General features: G+C 39.7%; 2 protein-coding genes across 8 annotated transcripts in view; one reads left to right on the forward strand and one right to left on the reverse strand.

Moving 5' to 3' along the window:
* atp6v1h (ATPase H+ transporting V1 subunit H) overlaps positions 1-1730 on the reverse strand; it is a 29615-nt gene extending 27885 nt beyond the window's left edge. For 2 of the 3 annotated variants that reach the window (XM_037787259.1, XM_037787257.1), the window contains exon 1: positions 1612-1730. The gene's annotated coding sequence lies outside the window, so the exon portion shown is untranslated. Of the gene's footprint in view, positions 1-1388; positions 1580-1611 lie in introns of those variants that run through there. The other variant, XM_037787258.1, reaches the window with a different exon arrangement.
* Positions 1365-21920, forward strand: rgs20 (regulator of G protein signaling 20). 5 transcript variants are annotated; one of them, XM_037787261.1, is made up of 7 exons: positions 1365-1499; positions 4344-4632; positions 14931-15097; positions 17623-17697; positions 17796-18030; positions 19392-19581; positions 19674-21920. In XM_037787261.1, exons 2-6 carry the CDS (start codon positions 4444-4446, stop codon positions 19578-19580), a joined length of 855 nt encoding a protein of 284 aa, XP_037643189.1. In that variant the 5' UTR covers positions 1365-1499; positions 4344-4443; the 3' UTR covers position 19581; positions 19674-21920. The 5 variants fall into 5 exon arrangements, with proteins under 5 accessions (XP_037643189.1, XP_037643188.1, XP_037643192.1 ...); XM_037787260.1 differs by having other exon boundaries at positions 1479-1499; positions 4349-4632; positions 19392-21920; XM_037787264.1 differs by lacking the exons at positions 1365-1499; positions 4344-4632 and adding an exon at positions 6376-6416 and having other exon boundaries at positions 19392-21920.
* The last annotated feature ends 979 nt before the right edge of the window (positions 21921-22899 follow it).

A 22899-nucleotide genomic window follows, 5' to 3' on the forward strand; every position in this document is an offset into this window, starting at 1 on the left:
GTGACTCAACATCAGTCACAGGCAGGGTCTGAAATCAAGTTTTTTCCTCACCTACCACTGTGGCAGGTCACTGAACATTTCTACCGGCCACTAAATTTTTTTTGTCTGCCATTTCTGAAATCTATGTAGAACGCTTTAGAATTGTAAACATTGAATTAGTACCAGACAGTATAAATATGGAATATATCATGTAATGTTAATACCTGCCTATTTCAAACTTAGGAATTGCTTTTTAAAATAGTATTTCTTAATATAAGGAAAACAATATCTGCCATGGTAAGATAAGATAAGATAAGATATTCCTTTATTAGTCCCGCAGTGGGGGAATTTGCAGTGTACAGCAGCAAAGGGGATAGTGCAAAAAACAAGATGCATCAGCTAACACAGTAAAAAAAAAAGCTAAACAAAGTGTAACAAAATATGAACCATTTAAATAGAAGGAAGGATACAAATAGGAGCAGTATATACAGTATTGACAATAAACAGACTATTAACAAAATTGCACAAGTGGAAAATGATATTGCACAGTGAGAATGAATGAATGAATGAATGAATGAATGAAATTCCACCTGAGAATATCAGGTTATTGTCAGTTTTTTAAGTATAAACAGATAACAATTAAGTCTAATAAGCTTAACAAAATCACATTTTATCATTACAAAATTATGGTCCTTTAGAGGACACAGGCCAAAAAACATAATATCAAGATCATTGATGCTGCCAAGTGAGATCTACTGTGGCAATATGGAAAATAAGAGATGCTTTAGTCACAATCAGTACAAATGAGGGATATCCTTGGTCAGGTTAATGTCAGTTTTTGGTGTGTAAGTGGTCTACTGGGAGCAGTGCTGGTTGTGACCTGTAATTTCTACCTGCCACAGCCAACACATACCCTGGATTTGACAGGTGGCAGGTGCTAATTTCATTCCCTGGTTACAGGTGTTGGCCTGGTTGTGTGTGTACAAGCTGAACATTGTAGTCCACATTATAACCAACAATACACCTGATGCTGATAATCAATTAAAGAGGGCATAACTATAGTTTGGTTAGCTGTTACAGAGCAGAGGAAAGAGCTGTTATACAACCATGTTTTAGCTGTGAATAATTTGCCCTTTAAACCGTGAATACTTCAACATGTGCCAGAAACATTAACATCACACGTCATCTAAATCTGACCTCAGTGAGCGAGCTAACAAACAGTGCTAGTTGCTATAGTTATCAGCAGGTCATAGATAACTAGCTTAACATCAATGTCACGACATGTCATGGTGGGTTTTCCGACATAAACCAACGCAGTGCATATCCTGTGACATTAAACTACATTAAGGCAGTATAACAACTATAACGCATTTATTTAAAATCGTCAAATTATAAAAATAAAGACATACCTTTAGCTACGCGGTAGCTTAGCAACAGCTAGAGGATGCTAAGCTAAGCTAAGCCTAACATAGCTTCAGATCCACTCCGTCACCGTGGCAACAAGACCACCGGTACTACAGGTAAGAACCTTTACTATCACTCAGTCCGACAACTCGTATGTATAGGATTGTTTTTAAAATGTTCTGATAATGAATAAAGGAGGAAAATCTCGGTTTAGTGAACGTTACTCACCAGTTTACCTTCCTGTATGAACAGCTGACTGACTACAACACGCTGTCATGTGACACTCAGTCACATGAGCCACATCTGACCTCAGCAGCAGCTACTGCACACAGAGAAGTGAATTAACATCACAAATAAACTCCTACTGAAGGCAGATGGAAACTTAAATCTTAAGTATCATTGCTACAGTTTCTTAGAATAAACATATAGGCAATAGATGACATATTATAGAGGCTAAACAAGTGTTGAACAATACCAGAAATTGCTGTAAATGTCATATTTCTTTGAAAAAGTAGCATAAAGATATCAACTTATTCACTTTGTTTTATTTTACCCACTTATTTATATGTACAGTACATGAATGTGGGTATATGTATGTGTGTATATATATGCAATATATGCTTGTATGTATGGGCATGAACATGTGGGTAAATGAGCGTGTGTATGCATATATATATATATATGTGTATTTGTTTATCTCATAGAATTACTCTTACTATTTCTATATTTATCAATATAAGACAGTCACATGCACCAGATCAGGATTTTTTTTTTTATTTCATTTTTTTTTTATTGAAGAAAATTAATTTACAAACATTAAATAAGGCATTGTAATCTAAACTCAATACTTCTAACATACAAGGCACAACTGGCTAGGAAAGATAACTTAAATTATAAAAAATAATATAATAACAAAAATAAAAGAGGGGGTGGAAAATAATTAAAGGAACAAAAAAGAAACACATAAATAAATAAATAATAATACTTGTGGTTATAAATGTAGTTCAATTTCCTGAACTTAGGAAACCTTGAAAGCACCAGTGATTAAGTAGTAGTAACCCTAATGCACAGCTACAATGTCGCATGCTGCTGAGTAATTAAATTAAGTCACTGTGTCTCAGACTGAAGCAGCATACCTGAGTTTGACAGCATATGCAGTCTGAGGGCAACACTCCTCCACCGTCTCCAGGAATTGGCCAAGACTCAGGTCTGGACCCTGATTACCCCACATGAAACAAAGTGGTTGTATGTTTTTTTTTTTTTTTTTATTGAAGAAAATTAATTTACAAACATTCAGGCATTGTAATCTAAACTCAATACTTCTAACATACAAGGCACAATTGGATAGGAAAGATAACTTAAATTATAAAAAAAATAATATCATAACAAAAATAAAAAAGAGGGTAAAAAATAATTCAAGGAACACAAAAAGAAATGCATAAATAAATAAATAAATAATAAGACTGCACTCTTCCATAGTAGCTCTAGGGGTCATCATCATATATGTTTAGTTCTTCATGAGCTCTGAGGAGAGACTTTGCATGTTGTCCTTTCATTAGTCTTAAAGCACTGAAATGATTGTCAAGAAGGTCCCTTTTGAAAACGGAAAATAGGGGTTTCATTTTCCTCCATTTGGATGCATGGATGAAAAAATTTGCCAGCAGTATCAGATTGTTAAATATCATCGCAGCTGATTCTCACATACAAATCCCTCCATGCCCTTGCCCCTCAGTATCTTACCGACCTTCTCCACCCCTATACTCCTACTATCGGCGACAGAGCCTTCAGTGTCGCAGACCCCGCCCTCTGGAACTCTCTCCCTCCTGAAAGAAATGCTTCATCCCTGGACACTTTCAAAAAGCACCTCAAGCACCACCTCTTCATCAAGGCCTATGACCTCAGCTAACTCTATCTACCCATCACTCTTTAATTACTTAGCTACAGTTCTTTTTCCTCCGTTTTATTATTAGTATCATTTTGAGTGCCCTCTTTGTAAAGCGTCCTTGGGTTTCTTGAAAGGCGCTATATAAGTCCAATTTATAATTATTATTATTATTAAATTACCACGTGGAAGTTCTAAATCTGTCTGTGTGAATGATTCAGAAACTCTACTCCCTTGTTGTCTTTTTAATAATTCACTAGCCTTGCCTAAAAAAAAACAAAAAACAAACAGGTAAAAAGTTGGCTGTTGCAGTGAAATATGAAATAGATACAACCAAAGGGACTGTCTGTTCCCCTGCTGCCAAAAGCACAGACAGGACTGAAAATAGATCCTAAAATCAAACCAAAAGTTGGAAAGAGAAGCAGGAGAACAGACAAAATTAGTACCGTCCGTCAGACAACATCCAGATGGGGCAACAAAATATCCACCACCACATGTGACACCAGCCAATCAATTACAATCGGCTGTGTTATCAGTTGAGGGGGGATGTTAACTTTGTGGCTTTGTGAGGACGACAGAGAGCTGAAGTCAGTTGATTGCTCACGCTGAAGAGCTTTGATCAGTGTTTATCCTTGTGAGTCTCTAATGAGCGGCACGTAGAAGCTCCTCAGTAAAACACACTGGCACCATAGTGTGTGTATCTATATTAATGGTGCTGCATGTACATTGTGGCCATATGTTTCCTCTACAAAGTGTTTTAATCCATTCTACTGCGTGGGAGTTCATCAAGGAGCATAATATACAATCACAAATGAATCCACGTCTGTCACCAGTCTTCCTCTCTGTCCATCTCACTCAGACACTAAGACCTCCTGGCTTAATCTGGCCTAAGCTTGTGAGACGCAGTAAAGCACAGAGGAATCAGGATTGCATCCAGTAGGGACATTGTCCTAATCCCCTTCTGCCCTCTCCTTTGTAAACACTCTTCTCTTCGTCAGGGTCACTGATGCTTTTTCTCTCTCTCTCTCTTTCTGTCTCTCTGTCTCTCTGTCTCTCTGTCTGTCACAATGTGCTTCAGAACAGACGCCGGGAAAACATAGAGGACAGGAGTGTGGATTTTCTTATGATCGGAAAGAGACTCGAGCCTCACGTGGCGAGTGAGGCCTCATGGTCGGAGCATGCCATGTGTTAGAGCGGTGAGGCAGTGGGAGATCAGGCCCACGTCTGCTCTGCGGGGGATCAGACGCACCAGGGCCCTGATGTGGCAGCGGATACGGAGACTGGTCCGGGCCTGCCGGCTACATGTGGGATACCCGGTGAACTGCAATGACCCAGTCCAAGAGGAACAGGAGATGGTGTGCCTTGAGGTATGGCCATGTTGGAGTTTCTTTGATAATAGCCTCATTATCATAAACATACCACTGATTATGACTTTGGAGCTTATTTTCATGCTAAAAAGTCACCAACCAGTCAAGTAAAACTACAGCTGTACAGTTAAGTTGACTTTGTTTTGCTCTTTGAATACATATTTCAGAAACGTTGTGAATCACACAGCAGCGCTAATCAGTGTGTTGCTTGTTGCACTAATAAGCAGCCACAAATAACAAAATAACACAATAATAAGTCTGTCGCTGAAAGTATTCTGTCTAAAGTATTACTTGTGAGGTTCAGAGAAGCAATATGTCTCCACACATCTATCAAATGATATTTTTTTCTTATTATTGATCACAGTAAGTCAGTAAATGAATCGTCCTTCATACTGTTGTTATTGTAACTAGATTGCAATCTGTTGTGAGCATCAGCAGCTCTTTCTGCTTCTTGCCAAACTTCTATTTAGGGAAGTACTTCCTGTCTGAAAGAGGCCTAAGAAGATTAAAAGAAGATGGTGTGTCTTGAAATAGTGTGATACCAGTCACTGGAAATCTAAATTAAGTAGCGTAGTCGGTCACACAGACAGACTGACAGACAGACAAACAGACAGATACCCAAAATACATGACAGCCCCGCCCAGTATTAACGTCCAAATGCATTAGTTAAGGAGTTGTGTCGTTTCTAACAATAGTCTGAAAATGGGATTTTGCTTGGCAGCAGAATCATTCTTGGTAAACGGATAACTAAAGATTTCCGATAGCTTTCTATGTTTATATTCACAGAGTCCTTTCTGTGGGGTTGTTGGAGAACCACAGCATGAGCTGCTCCCAGAACTGGTTACAGTGGGAGGACAGAAGGAGTCAGTTCAGATCATCACACACACACAACACACATTTGTTTCTTGGCCAGGTGTCCGAGAGCAGAACTGGAGACTGTTAAATTACAGTAAAAAAAAGTGACCATAAGTCAATAGTAATAAAAGTATATAGAATACAATGAAAAGACTGTGACCCATGACATTAATGGTGCCTTCAAATGAAACTCGTGAGCTTGTGTTTACAACATGGGAAGTCGTGAACACAATATGCTTGGTGTTCAAGTGGTTAAGTTGTGAGAACACCGCTGCTAAGCAACGGCAATATTAACGTTACTGTCGGCGTCTAGAAGCCACAGAGGCTAACAATTTAGCAAGCTGTCAAGTGTGTAACATAATGCAGGAAATGCAAAGGCATAATGACAGAGGAAACAGATGAGGCCGTTGGTAATATCAACATTTTCCTCAGACATATTATAAAATTACAAAGAAAAACAATATACGATTAAAATTACAATATGTGTACCGAAAAATTGAGTTCCATGGCCTTCGCCATTTCTGACAACGTCAACAAACACGTCACAACTTGTGAACTCGGACGAGGTCGTGAATACCACAAGAGGGGGGCGTTCATGTGGACTCTTCTCGTGAACACGGTAAACACGACCCCATTTGAAGGCACCATAAAAGAGTGCTCCACCAATTTAGCATTGCAGTTCGATAACATTGTTGGACTCAAGATGAAAAATAAAGGATCAAAATTGATGCAATAGAACCAAAAGATATTGTCTTTTTAATTCCCTGCTTCCATTCCAATTCTTCTTCCAAACCTGCCGCCTACATTACCCACAATGCAACTCGACTGCAAACAGTTTGGTTGGACATTTGGGTGTGTTATGCTAGTAGTGGCTAATGTAGCCTCGAGCTGCTATAGCCTCAAGCAGAGATGAGGAGCCGGCTACAGAGGTCTGGTAAACTTCTTTCTAACTCCGCATCACCCGATTTTTTTATTATTATTTTCAAACTTGTAGTCTTCAGGCCCAACTGAAGTCACATTTCTTGAATTGATTAATCAACCACAGCTCCACCTGGAGCCACAGAAGGATCTAAAGCAGTAGTACTCCCCAAAACCTGTTACCAGACATTAATGTGTGAAATCAGTGGAGTTCCCCTTTAACTGGAGAAAACATTGGTGGATGTTAATATCAAGCCTTTAGATCCAGACTGTCTTCCTGTATTTTTCCTTGTTTTTTCTGAATAAGTTCATTAATCAATTTGAGGTTCCAACAGCAAACATTTGGACTTGCCATGGTAGAAATAACACAGGTGTGATCAATAACACCTGACCCCCCTGACTGTCGTTAACGTTATTATTTACACCTGTGCTTTTCCTGCTATGACATCTCCACGCCACCATATTTAGGGTCATAGAGGATCGAAACCTGTAGCAACAGAGGGTTTGACAGCCACTTGTGGAGTCATATGCAGCCGTTCATTTTTATTTTATCCATTTAAGTATAACAGTAGACAGTAGAAGGGACAGTGTCATGCAACAATTGTCCCCATGCATTCCATCGATCTTATTTGAATTCAGGGGTCCTGGTATTGTGAATGCTGGCTTAATGTCACAGATTAGGAACCACTGTGGCTGTTTGTTATTATTGATACCTTTTCCTGCTGTGACAAGTCAAAATGTCTGCTGTGAAAAAGGTCTATGACGTGGTCAGCACCTTAGACCTCTGGGCCAGACCTATCTTTATTTAATAACATCTGTGACTGAGTTTACACTAAATCATGCTTTATTGATGACCACACATACAGAATATACAGTACGTAACAAAAAGTGCTCATCTTTCACATGATGATCATTCACACCCAGTTTTCATTAGAAAAGATCATGTGATTTGCCATGCAGTCAGTTCACAAATGTACCTACTTGGTCTCTTAGGCCTTTACCTATTTCCATGTATTGTTTTATACCAGAGACCACTGGTTCCCAACCCGGGTGTCCCAACCCCTACTAGGGGTCGCCGAAGCTTCACCGGAGGTCGCAAGGCCTTCTTGAGGGCTGTTAGACAACTTTTAAAAAAAAATATACAGTTGGCCTATATCACACCATTTAATTCATTTATGTGAAGAAAACTAAATGAAATTGATATTTTTAAAGTTTGGATTATTATTTAAGATATAAACTTAAAAATTTGAAAAGTACGCGGATAAAACAACAAAAGAGCTAATAGAAAAAAGGCCAAGCATCAGGGAGAAGACAACACTGAATTTGTTAAATAAAAGAAGCCTATTAAGTTAATGATTGTTAAAAATAAGTTCCTAAAAGTAACAGGAAAAAATCATCTCTGATGCAATATTCACATTTTCTAAAAATTCATCCAAATTGCTCGTTTTACACAAACGTCCTGCAGTTATTGTGTTCACTATTTGGGTTAATTGTACAGTTTATCAATTGTTCTGTGCTGTTATTGTTATGCATTAAATTTTATATGAAATATCCATAAAATGTCACTAATTCAGGGGTCGTCAATTTGCTCAATGACAGAAAAAGGATCCCTCAAAGAAAAAGGTTGGGAACCACTGCAATAGATTTTGTAAAAGTTCTTTGTAAAAGCATATATATAGATAAGATTTCATAGCGTTAATGAAAGTCAACTGTGCAATAAATGACACCCATTCACAAGCCATTGCTTAATTATGTTCCAGTTGTAATTTCATTACCTTTTATAATGCACCAGTCCAAATAATTACAGAAACGATAACTGATAAAGATCATGCCTCTTAACCTTCAGAGTCCCTGTCACAGAGGTTTCCCTCCACTTATTGATGCTCTCAAGAGCTCCTAGCTGTATTGTCAGTGTGTACAGGTAATTGAAATTATAAGGAGATATGATATGATTCTAATTAGCGTTCGTTTTAGCACAGCCTCAAACCACCCTGCAATGCATACTTTTGAGCTTGAATCAGGGCAAGAGATCATTGATGGCATTTTGGACGTATCAGGTATTTGCACTATTGTAAATCCATTAAAGCTTCAGTAGGCAGTATATTTTTGGCATCATTGGGCAAAATTTCCATAATAACCTTTCAGCATATTGTAATTCAAGTGTTCTGAGAGAAAACTCGACTTCTGCACCTCCTCATGGCTCTGTTTTTAGGCTTTAGAAAATCTAGCCCGTGACTGGAGACCAATCACAGGTCATTTCAGAGAGAGAGTGTTCCTATTGGCTGTGCTCCACCCATGTGAGCGGTGCTTGGTCTTCCCTCAACTGATCTCAACATGGCTGCCGGGTCACAAACTTTCTCATTTTACAGCTAAACAGTACACTACAAGATGATTCTGAAAACATTTGAGGCAAGTAATGCATTACAGTTAACAGAATATTGATTCATATTTGATCAGCGCTGCCTAGTTTGACCGTTTGATCAGAGTTGGTGAGTGATTGACAGCTGCTCAGAGACGGTAGGCTCCAGCTCGGCTCTGATTGGTTGTTTTCCTTTCCCTGTCTGTGAAATCTTGCAGATGCCATTAGGAGCACCGGAGGACACCGGAGAACACAGAGGCACATGTTTTTTTTTTCAGATTATCTGTGTCATGCTCTACTGTCAGGATATAGTGACCGTTCCATAAGAATAACAATTTTAAATCATATTTTCTCCAATTCTACCGACTGCTGCTTTAAGTATTTGTCGGTTGGTGTAGTCATTTGTGTTGTTTCATGTATATTTTGTATTCACTGGCTGCAAACTGAATTTCCTCTTGAGGAACAATAAAAGTAAATGTTACATCAAATAGCAGTACAATAACATTCACTTCCTGCAACATTTATAATGATGACTTTCAAGAAAAAGGTCAGATCGAATCACAGCAAGACATCGTGTGTGCAAAGATACATAATGTGTCTGCTGCAAGGCTCTAAAATGTCTTTAAATGAGCCCAATAGAATTGTGTTTACTCCTGACTGATGGTGGTAATTTGGACAATCAGTTTGCATGAGGACGTATTGCCTGGAGTTCGATTGATAATGTGACGTTAAAGTAAAAAGAACAGATGACTGTGCAGCTTGGTTACAAGGATTAAGACAGTTTTATTAAATTGAGCCTGACATTTACAGTACAAAGAACAACTTGATGACTACACCATAGAAGAATAATGTCAACGGGAAATAATAATTAAAAAAAAAACACAGAGAAATTTACTATATTCTGTTGCCATCTTTGTGATTGGACGACTCATCTTCACCTTCAAAATGCTCCCATGATCTCTTGAGTCGTACTGTAACCACACTTCCTCTCCAGTGCCTATCTGCATGTTGAGCTCCAGTGATCAAATCAGCAGTTAATTCCATCTTCCTCGAAGCTTCACAATGCTTTGAATCCCCTTAATCACACACTGAAAAGACTTTATTCATCCTGTCCCCCAATGCAGATCTGGCGTCCTACTCTTCCGTGTGACCTTGTGCGTTCAGACTCCTTCCTTCCACTTGGCATTGTGCCCTGAGAGGGAGAAAAGTCTGCGTGTTCGTCAAAATCCCAACAGCATAAAGTATCACTCGTTGCTCGCGTGTGTATGTATCAATCTCTCGTGGCTATTTGTGGGTCTATGTTGCGTAACGTGAACACAGGGGAAGGTGTTAAATGAAGTGTTGTGGAGAAAGTCACATGTTCGTATCTCTAGAGGGGAATAAAGACGTGTGGATGCTCAGGGCATGCCCCGGTTCAGTACAGTAATTAATCTGGACAGGAAGGAAATCTCTTCCTTCCTCCCCTTTTTTTTTTTTTTTTTTGACAAGATAACAGAAGAGATGAATGCCTAATCCTTAAGTGATACAATAGGCAGCATCATAGAGCAGCACCAGGTCTGTGCAGACACTGTAAGAACAGTCAGTCTTGTACTATATAGGTACTCACATTTTGCAGCACTTCTTATTACAATGTGGGCATTAATTTCCATGGCATAAAAGAGCATCTTGACAAACAGTGTGACCTAGACAGTGTAGATTAAGTAGAAAATTAGATACAGTATGCTGTACTACACATTTGCAGAATAGGCAGAGTGCCATCTGGTGTTTGTACGAAGCAGAACATGATGTGCATCTAAAAGCAATGTATTGCTAAAGGCATATAGTAGATTGCATGTGTGAAAAATGTACATCCCACTGTCTCTAGCTTGATTCTGCATCAAACTAAACAAGCACATTATAATACTCATACAATCATGTCAAATATTAGGGATCATATTAAAGAGATCATATCCTGCAAGCGTAGCCGCGCCGTTCACTTATTCATATGACCGTCGAGGCACTATGAGTCAGTCAGTGTGCACGGGGAACGTCATGTTAGTGCTGCAGTTCTAGCCACCTTCAGATGGCAGTGTTGTCTTCTACATCATCATCATTGGTTGCAGGCCTGTTCTGTAGATTAAAAGGCACAGAGGAGCCTGGCAATCATCTCTAAAAGAGTCAATTACTAAATGCTCAAATGCAACTGGAAGAAATGGCAACATATGATTTAATTTGAAGTGTGTTTAACAAGGATATAGTACGGATTAACATTGTTGCATAGGGAGAAGCAATGCAAGAGATGTAAATGTCTATTAACTTTTCAGAGTTGTCTATTAAATTCAGGATAAAAACAACTATAGATGCTACAGATTCAAGATAACAACAGAACAGATTGTGTGAATGTGTATATGCATGTGTCTATGTGTGTATATATTGTGCATGACTGTGTATGCATTGACACAAAGGGTTGTGCGTATGAGTGTGGGTACATGTATGCAGTATGTGAGCGCACATGTATGTGACAAGAGGATTAAAAGTCATTCACGAAATTAAAAAAAATAGTTTGTTGCTCTTGATGGATGGATGGATCAGTGTCATAATGTGGAAGCACTTAACTCACAGTATTTAAATGTAAGACTAAACTTCACAAATGATGTAATAAAAGAGAGATTTAGTTAAAGGTCCCATATTATAAAAAAGTGAGATTTTCATGTTTTTTTTATTATAAAGCAGGCTTAAGACCTATATAAATACTGTGAAAGTATCAAAACACTCAATCCACAGGGAAATACATAAAGCCCGTATTCAGAAACTCTGCGTTTGAAACAAGCTGTCAGGATTTCTGCCGATTCGTGGTATACAATATTTAGACCCTTGACACAATTTCAAACGTAAACATTCTAAATGTGTCCCAGTTTATTCCTGGTTGCAGTGTATGTGAATGTCATCAGCTGACAGGAAGTACACATGCACCCAATCTGTTGCCTATAGCAACGCTATTCTGTTGCAATTCTGTCGCAATTCCGTCAACATGCTCTAAAACGGAGCGTTTCAGACAGAGGGTAAATACAAGTATATTCAGACCGACAGTATGAGGAAAATAAAGGTTTTTTTTAACATTACAGCATGTTAACATGTTCTAGTAGAAACACAAAATACAAGTACGAACCTGAAAAAGGGTATAATATGGGACCTTTAAATGAAGTGCTGCAGCTTCTGGCTGTTTCAGCACCATAGACAGCGACTTCAGGCAAAGGCTCACTCACTGGCACATGTCTTGCAAAACGAAATTATGTTTTTGGGGGTTTATATTTCTGGATATTTTAGGTTTTGTAAATAGCTGCATTGTAACAAGAGCTCAAGTGAAGTTTATGGGTGTTTTTTAGTTTGTAGGCTTAATTTTCTTTATTATAAAACTGACATGCACGAAATTATGTTTTTTTGGGGGTTATATTTCTGGATATTTTGGGTTTTGTAAATAGCTGCAATGTACACTGTAAACAATCGTTGTTAATTTACAGCAGGATTTCAACAGTATGAACCTGTTATTGCTAAAAACAGTGCTTTACTGTTAATACAAAAGAAAACCTGTTAAATTACACTCATAGGCCGTTTTTTAACTGAACTATAATGCATTCTTAAAAAACAGCACTTTACTGCTGATCAGCTGTCTAAAGTATCATCAGTAACAGTTTCATGCAGTATTGTTTTAATTCTGGGACCTGATCTGCACATGTGAGGCTTGTACATTGTACATGATTGTAAAATCAGTGCATTAGCTCTGTTCTTCACTCACATGTTGTTATGGTTTGCATTCTGTGCTTGTAGCCAGCTAGAGACAGACACTTTTGGAAAAGTGTCAACAAGTCTATTATAGCCTTTTTCCACTAACAAGTGCCTTTAATTGTATTTAGTGTGACTATTCCGATGTATGTAACCTGATAAGTCTATTCATCTAGGCAAAAAATAATGTTTATTAAAATGTATGTAAAAAATACAACCTAAATAGTGCATTAAAACAAATCAGTAAGATAATGTAAAAGAAAGGTGAAAAACAGCTATATAATGTATCTATAAACAGTAAATTAACTGTAAAATACTGTGAAATTAATAAAAGAAAACCAGTTCAAACTGTATTTTTCATTAACAGTACAAAGCTGTAAATTTCAGCGACAGTATAATAATGTTAATTTTACAGTAACATAAAGGCAAACCCTGCTGCCAGTTCTTTACTGTTATTTTACTGGGACATTCTTAACAGTGTGTTGTTTAGTTTGTATGCTTAATTGTCTTTATTATAAAACTGACATGCAGCCTTTGCCTGCATATAAGGCAGGTTAAAGGAGCTGCACTGTAGCAACCTGTCTGTGCCATACTGTCTGTCGGTGGCTTTACGCTCTCCACTGAGCTACTACGAGCTGGAGAGGAGACGCATGCGTACTGACTTGAAGCAGCCGGTCGGGGGAAAAAAAAAAGCCTTATGTGCCATCGGATGTAATCAAGGCAAAGAATTACCTCTTCTCGCTGTGCATACATGGTGAAATTGTAAGTACTGGTGTATCGTTGCACGGACATGTCGTGATGCAGAGGCCGTTTCTCGGTATTTTGAAATGGCATGTCACTATATCTCGCTGTGTGCAGTGTGCGTGGGGAGCTTTTAACAGATCTAGGCAGTGTCTTTTCGGTGGTTGTCCATGCAGGGCTGAAGAAGCTCTACGGTTCTTCATGTTCATGGTGGCACTTTCCACATTGATGTGCTTCTGCTGCGGAGTTTGCTGCTAATGCAATATGGTTTCTGCTGATAAAAATCGCTCAGGGACGATTAGTGTCGTTCCTATTTCTGCTACGGTAAGATTGAAGAAGCAAGGTTTTTATTTGGTGTTATCATGATTTTATCCTCTGAATGGATGCAACCACCCCCCCCCCACCATCCCTCCATTTCATCGTCTATATGGTCGAGCCATACTGCAAATTGTGTGCACCTAACGCGTAAAAAGACGCCGTTTGGGCAAAAAAGACGCACGAAATTCTGCAGCTGGATGTGAGTGAAACCAGCGCGCGGATCCATTTTAGAAAATGACCAAATGGTATTGTATTCAGTGAAAGGCTGTGATAGAGAGATGCTGCGGTTATAGATTTGCAAACTGCGCCTTCAGGCCCCCCCTTCCTCCTCCTCCTCCTCTTCCTCCCTCCCATGTACCAAATCTCCTGACATTTTTTTTTTTTTTTTTTTTTTTTTTAAAAAGCATCGTTTCGTTTCTTGTGTCAGGTAGTATAGCCGGATGTGTTGGGAAGCGACAGCTTTTTGTTACATAAAATGATCTGACAGGATTTGGCAGCGTCTGACCTGGTGATGACACATTTGTTAAAATCAGACAAGAAGTCATTCTGTGAGCATGTCTCTCTATCTATCTATCTATAGGCCTTTATACACCTTTTATAGGGATTCTGTTGAATAGTCACAATTATAGCACAGTATCATTTTCCTATGGGCATGATAAATGTATAGCCTAAAGGTGCTTGCCAAATTTGACCAGTAAAAATCATAAAAAAAAGGACAAATATTTACATTGTGTGTGTTTAATTCATTAGTCCACTTGGGCCCAGAGCATTGCAAATCCTTTAATGCACTGCTTTTACACTCACAGGCTTTACACAAATAGGATGTTTCAAATTTTGGATTATGAACATTGAGTTCATGGTCAACAATCCATCCATCCCTTTTTTATACATGCAGTTGGAGTGTATACAGGAACATATACCGCCAGTTTGAGATTAGAGGGACTGAAATGTGCATGGTGGAAGCATGTTTGGCTGCAGGAAAAAACAAAAAATCAGCAAATTATTCTTCCATACTTTCCCCCCAGCATTCCTTTACAGTGCGACCCCTGGGCATGCCAGCACATGCTCCATCAGCACCACTTCACTTCCTGCACACATAACACATAATAGGTGTAAAACTGGTGAGTGGTGCATTAAATAAATCTAATTAATCTGGTGAAAGTGATCAAAGTGCTGGTATAAATGGATATCACGCTGGTCTTATTGCAGTGCTGTCCTTGCCATCTGTATTGCACTGGCACTGATTTGTATCATGCGGGTCAAGCGATTTTTTTTTTACCACAGGATAAAATCTTAGTTAAATACTATTTCTGACATAAACCCAGTGCCTCTCCTCTGTCTATAGCCCATGGGATCAGAGCGGATGGAGATGCGAAAGAGGCAGATGTCGGTGCAGCAGGAGTCGGCAGCGGGGGGAACTGCACCGGCCCAGCAGGGCCAGCCGGGCCAGGCCAACCCACGGGGCTCAAACGCATGTTGCTTCTGCTGGTGCTGCTGCTGTAGCTGTTCCTGGTAGGTCTTCACCACCCGAGAACTGGCTCGTTGTGGCGCAGCATGGCCGACATCACTGCACACAGGACGGCACAGCCTGAGCTATACCGTGTCTCAGCGGCAGGCTCCGGCTTGTGTCTTCTGTGCTTGATGTTTTTGAATGTGAGCAGCCTGGTTACAATGTAAAAACCTAAACACCAGTCACAGTTATCTGCTGAGGATGTGAGAAATGTGAGCTCTTGAAATATCTGCGGTTCAGTAAGCTTAGTGTGGATGAAATCCAACCAAATCAGACACATTTACAAGACAACACAGATAGAGATACCAAGCTAAACAAAGATAGTAAGCGAAATAAATAAGCCAACATATAGCTGTTTATATACAGTATGAGTATATATATGTATGTATGCTATATGTATAATGAGTTTATTCATTCTTGGAATAATGTGCAGATTATTTTCTCGATTAATTGACTAATCGTTTAGAATGTCAGAAAATTGTAAAAAAAAATTGTCCATCGCAATTTCCCAGACCCAAGGTGACGTCCTCAAGTTGCTATTTGTGTCCGACCAACAGTCTAACACCCAAAGATATTCAGTGTATTATCAAAGAAAGCCAGCAAATATTTATATTTGAGAATCTGAAACCAGCAAAATTTGGGCATTTTTGCTTAAAGGTGCTAAACGCGAAATTCAGAGCATAGCTATTTCCTCCACACAGCTCTCAACATGGCGACGGCTGAGCCGGCCATGGATGTATTAAGATAACTGGATAAAGCGTTGGAGGCGTGCTCCCGTTCAGTCCTATGAGAGTTGCTCAGTGGCGCATGAAGCCATATGGCTCGACTGCTGAGTGATAAATTACCCGGATCATCCGGCGATCTTCCGCAACCAGTAAAGCGTTTCCTTTAACCCCTCCTCCCAGCCCTCGCTGCAGCCCTCGCTCCTAGCCGCGGTCTGGGTCTCATTCACATGAACGGAGGAAGGGAAATAACTCTGGATTTGGCTATTAGTGGATCTTACAACTTTTAGGACCTAATGATTTAAATAAGGGCTATTCAAGTGTTCATAATGGGAAGTTGATTTACCTAAAAAAAAAAAAATTATCTGCTGAGTTACAGACATCTCTTTCCCAATGTAAGTCTATGAGAAAAAGTTTTTTTGGGCCCAACGGCATCACGTGACGGACACGGAAGTTGTAGTACCACCGTCTGCCCACTACGAAAATTTGCTTCAAAGCCCGGCGCTCTTCCTGGGGGCTTAGAGCTGGCGGCTCACAGCTAACGGTGCTAACAGTGCAAACAACGGCAACAACCGCCGTATGAGCGCAGTGCAGAGCGGCATCCGTGAGCTAGCCAGTGGGGTACGCTCACATGCACCTAACGAAACACCAAGCCCAGTGTTGTCATCTCTTCCAATGAAAGTACCTATAGCAGCACTAGCTCCATAAGTAGCGAGAAAGTCGCCAAGTCTGCAACTCAGACAGTCTGTCCTTTCAGGCCTTCCCCAAAAATATTAAAATTATGAATGTAAACAATAAACATGGCTATTGTTAGTACTCACAGTTAAGCTAGCAGCTTGTAGAAGACTCCTGTGACTAGGGATGTCACGAGAACCGATACTTCGGTACCAACTCGGTACCAAAATTCCAAAAATGTGACGGTACTCGTTTTCTTCGGTACCAAAGGTACCGAACGATGCCTGTAATGGTCATTTGGTACCGGAGCGGAGGTAATGGAGATGCGATTCTTCCGGATTTAATGGCGGCAGTATTCGCTTTCAAGTGTTCTCATGTGCCGTGAAATGAAGGAAGAAGAAGAACGCCGTAACAGTACAGAAGAAAACAACAACACGAGACGTGAAAGATGGCAGCTGCCGCAGCGCTACCTCCGCCTCAACTCGTTGAGAAAACAAATAGCAAGAGTCGGGTATGGAAGTACTTTGCGTTTCGAGGTGGATTTACAAGGAGTAATAATAGATTCGCAAAAAATAGTATGCGTTGCAGTAACGGTGCCGTCGTACTTTTCTTTCCAATTTAGCAAAGTACCTCAAAGACAGACATCCAGACAATATTGTTTGTTTTAAATACTTGAAGGCTTCATGCCACTCTTCTGTTTTGCAATGTTAATAGACATATATTTTTATTTATTACTTAAAGGCTACATGCCTCTGTTTTTTGTAATGTTCAAATATTTTAATATAGGAGTGCGTGTTGAATTACATGGGATTTATTGGGGTTTTTTTGCGTTGTATCGAATTGGTATCGAGAATCGTGTAAATTCACTGGTATTGGTATCGACTACTAGATTTCTGGTACCGTGACATCCCTACCTGTGACGCGCAATGAGTGCACGAGCAGAGTGCAGGTAGACAGGCAGGTAGAGTGTGTGTCAAAGACTGACAGAGACTGCTGGGATAATGTTTATGTTTATGTTACACTGTCAAATAAATGCTAGATATGTACAGTAAGATGATTAATATACAACACATTAATGAATAAAAATGATAATGGGCAAGTCATAATAAAATTGTCTGCCTCACTATTAGGAATGAAGACCACGATGAAAGGAACCGAAAGACTTCTTATGACGTCAAGGAAGGGACCGAAGACTGTGAAGACTGGTCAGTTGAATTCACTGCACAAAAAATGCCAAATCTACTAAACATATAGTGGAAGTAAATGTTCACTCACACCCCTTGTTGTCCAACGCTCTGTGCAGCCCGATGCCCACGCTGGAGGAGGTGCGCGTGTGGGGGCAGTCGTTTGACAAGCTAATGTGTTGCCCAGCGGGGAGGAACTCCTTCCGACAGTTTCTTCGCACCGAGTTCAGCGAGGAGAACATGCTCTTCTGGTTAGCCTGTGAGGAGTTCAGCAAAGACCCCAATAAGAGTGCGGTAGAGAACAGGGCTCGGGTCATCTACGAGGACTACATCTCCATTCTCTCGCCCAAAGAGGTCTGACAGCTCTTCATTTAAACTGTTATTAAAAATGTGGTGATTGCAAGGTTGAAACTTCATGGTATATGACAAATGTTTATCTCATTTTCCTTGACATTAAAGGAATAATTACATTTTGGGAACATTTTGAAGTTTTATCATGTCTGTATGGTAAAAAAATGAAACAGCTAGCCTGGCTCTGTCCAAAGGGAACAAAATCCACCAACCAGCACCTCCAGTGGCGAACTCAGGTTGTCTGAGAGGCAGGGGCGAAAAAAATAAAAGGGCCACCAGCTGCATGCGGTGAGGCACCAGAGTGCAGCAACTTTTCTAGCATGTAGGGCAGTCTATATGGCACTGCATCATGTTTTCTCCTTTTAAGTGCACTGCATCTCATTTTCGCTACTGGAAGGGTACCCTAGAGGGCACTTCATCACATTTTTGTCACTGGAAGGGCACCCTAGAGGGCAATTCATCGCGCTTTCTCTACTGGAAAGATACCCTAGAGGACACTTCATCACATTTTTGTCACTGGAAGGAAACCCTAGAGGACACTTTATGTTTTCTCCAATGGAAGGACACCCTAGAGGGCACTTCACCATGTTTTCTCTACTGGAAGGGCACCCTAGAGGGCACTTCATCGCGTTTCCTCTACTGGAAGGGCACCCTAGAGGGCACTTCATCGCGTTTCCTCTACTGGAAGGACACCCTAGAGGGCACTTCATCGCGTTTCCTCTACTGGAAGGGCACCCTAGAGGGCACTTCATCACATTTTTGTCACTGGAAGGTCACCCTAGAGGACACTTCATCACGTTTTCTAAGTTTTCTCAACTTCATCACGTTTTCTCTACTGGAAGGACACCCTAGAGGGCACTTCATCACGTTTTCTCTACAATAGGGGCATCCAAGAGGGCACTTTTTGCTGCGATTCTTTCGAACACGTTGCATCGTTTTTGTTTTAACCTGTACAAAAACCTTAAGTGCATGCTATCTATGTTATGCAAATTATATGTTGGGCAACTGGCAGAGACTACTGGAAGTCACATGTCCCAGCCAAGAAATGTTCAGAACATAAAGCGTAAAGCAGCAATTTGTTGTTTTTGAGCTTTCGAGGTGCTGGTAGATGAATTTTGTTACCTTTAGACAGAGCCAGGCTAGCTGTGTCCTCCATTTCCAGTCTGTGTGCTAAGCTAAGCCAACCGACTGACTCATATTTACTGCACAGACACGAGAGTGGTATAAATTTTGTCATGTAACACTCAGTAAAAAACAAATCAACTTATTTCTCAAACCCAAACTTTTCCTGTAAGAGACAATTTGTCATTGATAATGTGCACATGCTGTTCTCTCTAATCTCAACCCCTGTTCTTGACTCCCAGGTGAGCCTTGACTCCCGCGTGCGTGAGTCGATCAACAGAAACATGCAGGAACCCAACTTGCAGACGTTCGACGATGCCCAGCTGCAGATCTACACACTAATGCAAAGAGACTCGTATCCCCGCTACATGAACTCCGCAGCCTACAAAAACCTGCTCAACACTCTGTCAGAGCAGTCCCCCGAATCTTAGGGTGGTGATGACCTGTGATATTTTAACTCTCTTAATCCCCCCCGCCCCCCTCAATCCTTACTCCCTTTTTTAAATTTTTCTTTGTATGTTCAGTGTAGGATTACATGAACCGGGCCTCGGGCCTGGCCCCTCCCAGGGATCTCAGCGCTATTGTGATCTGCACCTGACCGAAGACACTCAGGTCTCAAAATCTCCCGAGGGCTCGACATCACAAGTACTGCTACAGATCGACATAGCAAAACACTCCAAAGGAATATGAATACATTTTGTTTCCGTTTTATTTTTATTTCTTTTGATAGAAATAATCTATTTTATTTGTGTTCAGAGTTTTTTATGGTCCGTTGTTTTTTTGTATGATTGTTTGGGGGGAAAAATGATTCCTACTGTAGACTATATATATTTATGAGTTTGTAAATAGTAAAAATGGAATTGTGGGTATTTTATGTAGAAACGCCTGGTTCTATTTACTGCGTATGAAAATCAAAGCTCAAGTCAAAGGCTACGTGTTAGCTCTACTTGCAGGCAGCTTTGTGGGGTACTGTATGATTTTACCTTGGTTTTACCCTGTTTTGTTACCTAACCTCACACTTTGGTACCTGTGACAGCGACTTGGCAACTCCAGTTCGTGTAGAAACTGTGCGTGATTGAAAAAAAGTGTGGTTATCAGTGAAGTGACGATAGCTCTCGTCACGGTGTGCAATTTGTTTCCGTAAGAAACTCAAATCAATGATGGAAGGCTATTTTAACTTTCTTTACTCACAGAAGATTGCCTATTTAAGACTTTTTTTTTTTATTATTCAAGTGTTACTCAATGCACACCTCATAGGTTTAATATAGTTTTACCAGTGTGACATAAGAACCTATAAGAAGTAATTCTATTTACCAGATAAAGTATTTTTTATTTATTTATATCTATTGCCAATACAGAAAAACGAACGAGTACAAATTATATGTAAGTCCTATGGTGGAGTTTTCAGTTTCTATATTGTTAGGTTACTGTCAGAAAATGTAGAAATGTGGGTTTATTTTATGGGTCCGTCATTTCATAATAATTTCTGTGAAGTTTCTAAAATAACTTGGTACTAATTTTTTGGGGAAATAAGAATTTCCTTGAAAGAATTTCCCCCATTTAAATCCAAGTAAATATTAATTAATTATTCATGCATGATTGAAAACCTTAAGGTATAGTACGGCATCTTATTTCTTACACATAACTGCTTTAATTCTATGTTTTCTCATGACATGAATTGTTTGGAATTAAATTAATTGGCAGTGTATCAACTTTCTCTATCTTACCAATAATTGGTAATAAATACATCGTTCTTTTCAAGAAACTTTTTTGGAAATTAGCAGTTAATTACTCAATAAATTACAGACGGGTAATATAAAGCGTCGCCGAAAATTAGTGAGACATTTTTGACAGCAGGTGGAGTCATCGGAGTATCATCCTGCAAGATTTTGACTTAAAAAAAGCTCACCTGCAATATGAAATTGACTTGTGGTTGAACTTGATGCTGGGGTCCGGCCAGGTCAGCAGCAACACCAAAGCTACCATGTAAACTGTGTTCATACGTTTAACGAGAGCGTTTCCATTGACTGAAAAATTGGAGTTGCCAAGTATTAAATACTTTTATGTATTTAATACTGATAGTTTTAGTTGAATTACTTTGTTGCCTCACAAACATGTCACTCAAAGACAAGATCCTCACATGGGGAAGTGCCTTGACATTCAATTTTATGACATCTTTCTCATGGGCAACAGTTGTTTTCAGACTCTTGCCATAAGGGTGGTTACTGGAACACGAGGCCAGTGTACTGGAAATTGCCCCTCTCTTTGGCCAAATTATCGCATGTGTTTTGTCTTGATTCCTTAGTCGTGACCACATCGGTCCATTTTGGTAGCGCTACCAAACAGTATGGCAGAGGGCGATGACAACACATGTCTTTATTTGCCGAAGACAAACGAGATCAATGGATAGGGCTGTCTGATCTGAACTTCTTGCCAACCTGTGTGCTTCACGGTGGCACTTCTACTTGTCTTAGAGTTAACTTTAACTTACTATGTGCAATTTGAGCTGATGGATACACCGCGCAGATCAACCTCAAAACACAATCTAAGCCAATGGTTTGGAGTGATGCCTATAAATGTTGTTTCTTCTTCTGTTTACTATATAAAAATGTGTTATTTTGCGCTGAGTTTACTGAAGAATACATTTTTAAAAAAACAAATAATGTGAATGTTTACAGTATATGGTTTAGTTTTTTTTTTTCTGCTACTCTCCAAGAAAATAATGACTTGTGGGCATTTTGATTAAGATAAAATAAAGCACAATAATTTTACTGACTCTGGAATGATTTGATCAGAAAACACCACGACACAACCATCAAGTACTAAAACTTTCCTGGGAAAAAAACAACAACAAATCTAAATACTGTCCAGACTCAAGTCAATTCATCTCTTGGTAACCATTAAAGGAACAGTGTGTAACATTTTGGGGAATCTATTAGTAGAAATGGAATATAATATTTATAATCACCTGAAACTGTTGTGTTTTCGTTAGCTTAGAATGAGCCCTTCATTTGTACATAAGGAGCGGGACCTCTTCACGGAGTCCGCCATGTTTCTACAGTAGCCCAGAACGGACAAACCAAACACCCGCTCTAGAGAGAGCCAGCCACCGTATGACTTCCATTGCTCCTAAAGTAGCGTTATTATGGTAAGGATGGCCTCTGAGCTAGGCGAACGGCGTTACCACGGTTTTGCACTCGGCGGCTCACGTTATCACAGTCTTCGAAAAGGGAGGAGTGAGCGGAGGGGTACTCAGTTCGGATCAGCAACCAAACCATTAGATGTCGCCAAATCCTACACACTGTACCTTTAAAGGATTTTAATCTATTCTAATATTGGTTTGAATGTAAAAATGAGCAAAATGATTCTCTACCATCGTGCACGTGAAAGTGTGTTCAGTGAAGGATGATGTTTTTCCCAAAATATTAGGGTCTCTCTCCATCAAACAAGGTGAATCTAGATAAAGAAAATCACCAATTGAATTCATGATGTTCATGACCTGAGATGAGTTAGAGATTAAATAACCATTGGATGTGGTACAAATTAGTAAGAAGCTAAGGGTCATTATTAAAGGGGACATATTATGCCCATTTTAAGATTCATAATTTGGTCTTTTACTAGACATGTTCACATGCTTTACTATTCAAAAACACATTATTTTTCTCATACTGTCTGTCTGAATATACCTGTTTTCACCCTCTGTCTGAAATGCTCCGTTTTAGCGCCTGTCTCTTTAATATATATTCTAAT

This window comes from Sebastes umbrosus, chromosome 12 (assembly GCF_015220745.1).
Source record: "Sebastes umbrosus isolate fSebUmb1 chromosome 12, fSebUmb1.pri, whole genome shotgun sequence".
Classification (NCBI taxonomy): Eukaryota; Metazoa; Chordata; class Actinopteri; order Perciformes; family Sebastidae; genus Sebastes; species Sebastes umbrosus.

Excerpts from the sequence above, each read along its gene's own strand:
- rgs20 (XM_037787261.1), top strand. The coding sequence starts at position 4,444 with ATGCCATGTGTTAGAGCGGTGAGGCAGTGGGAGATCAGGCCCACGTCT. Across the intron at positions 4,633-14,930 it reads AGGAGATGGTGTGCCTTGAG|CCCATGGGATCAGAGCGGAT; the intron begins GTATGGCCATGT and ends CTCTGTCTATAG. Across the intron at positions 18,031-19,391 it reads CCATTCTCTCGCCCAAAGAG|GTGAGCCTTGACTCCCGCGT; the intron begins GTCTGACAGCTC and ends CTTGACTCCCAG.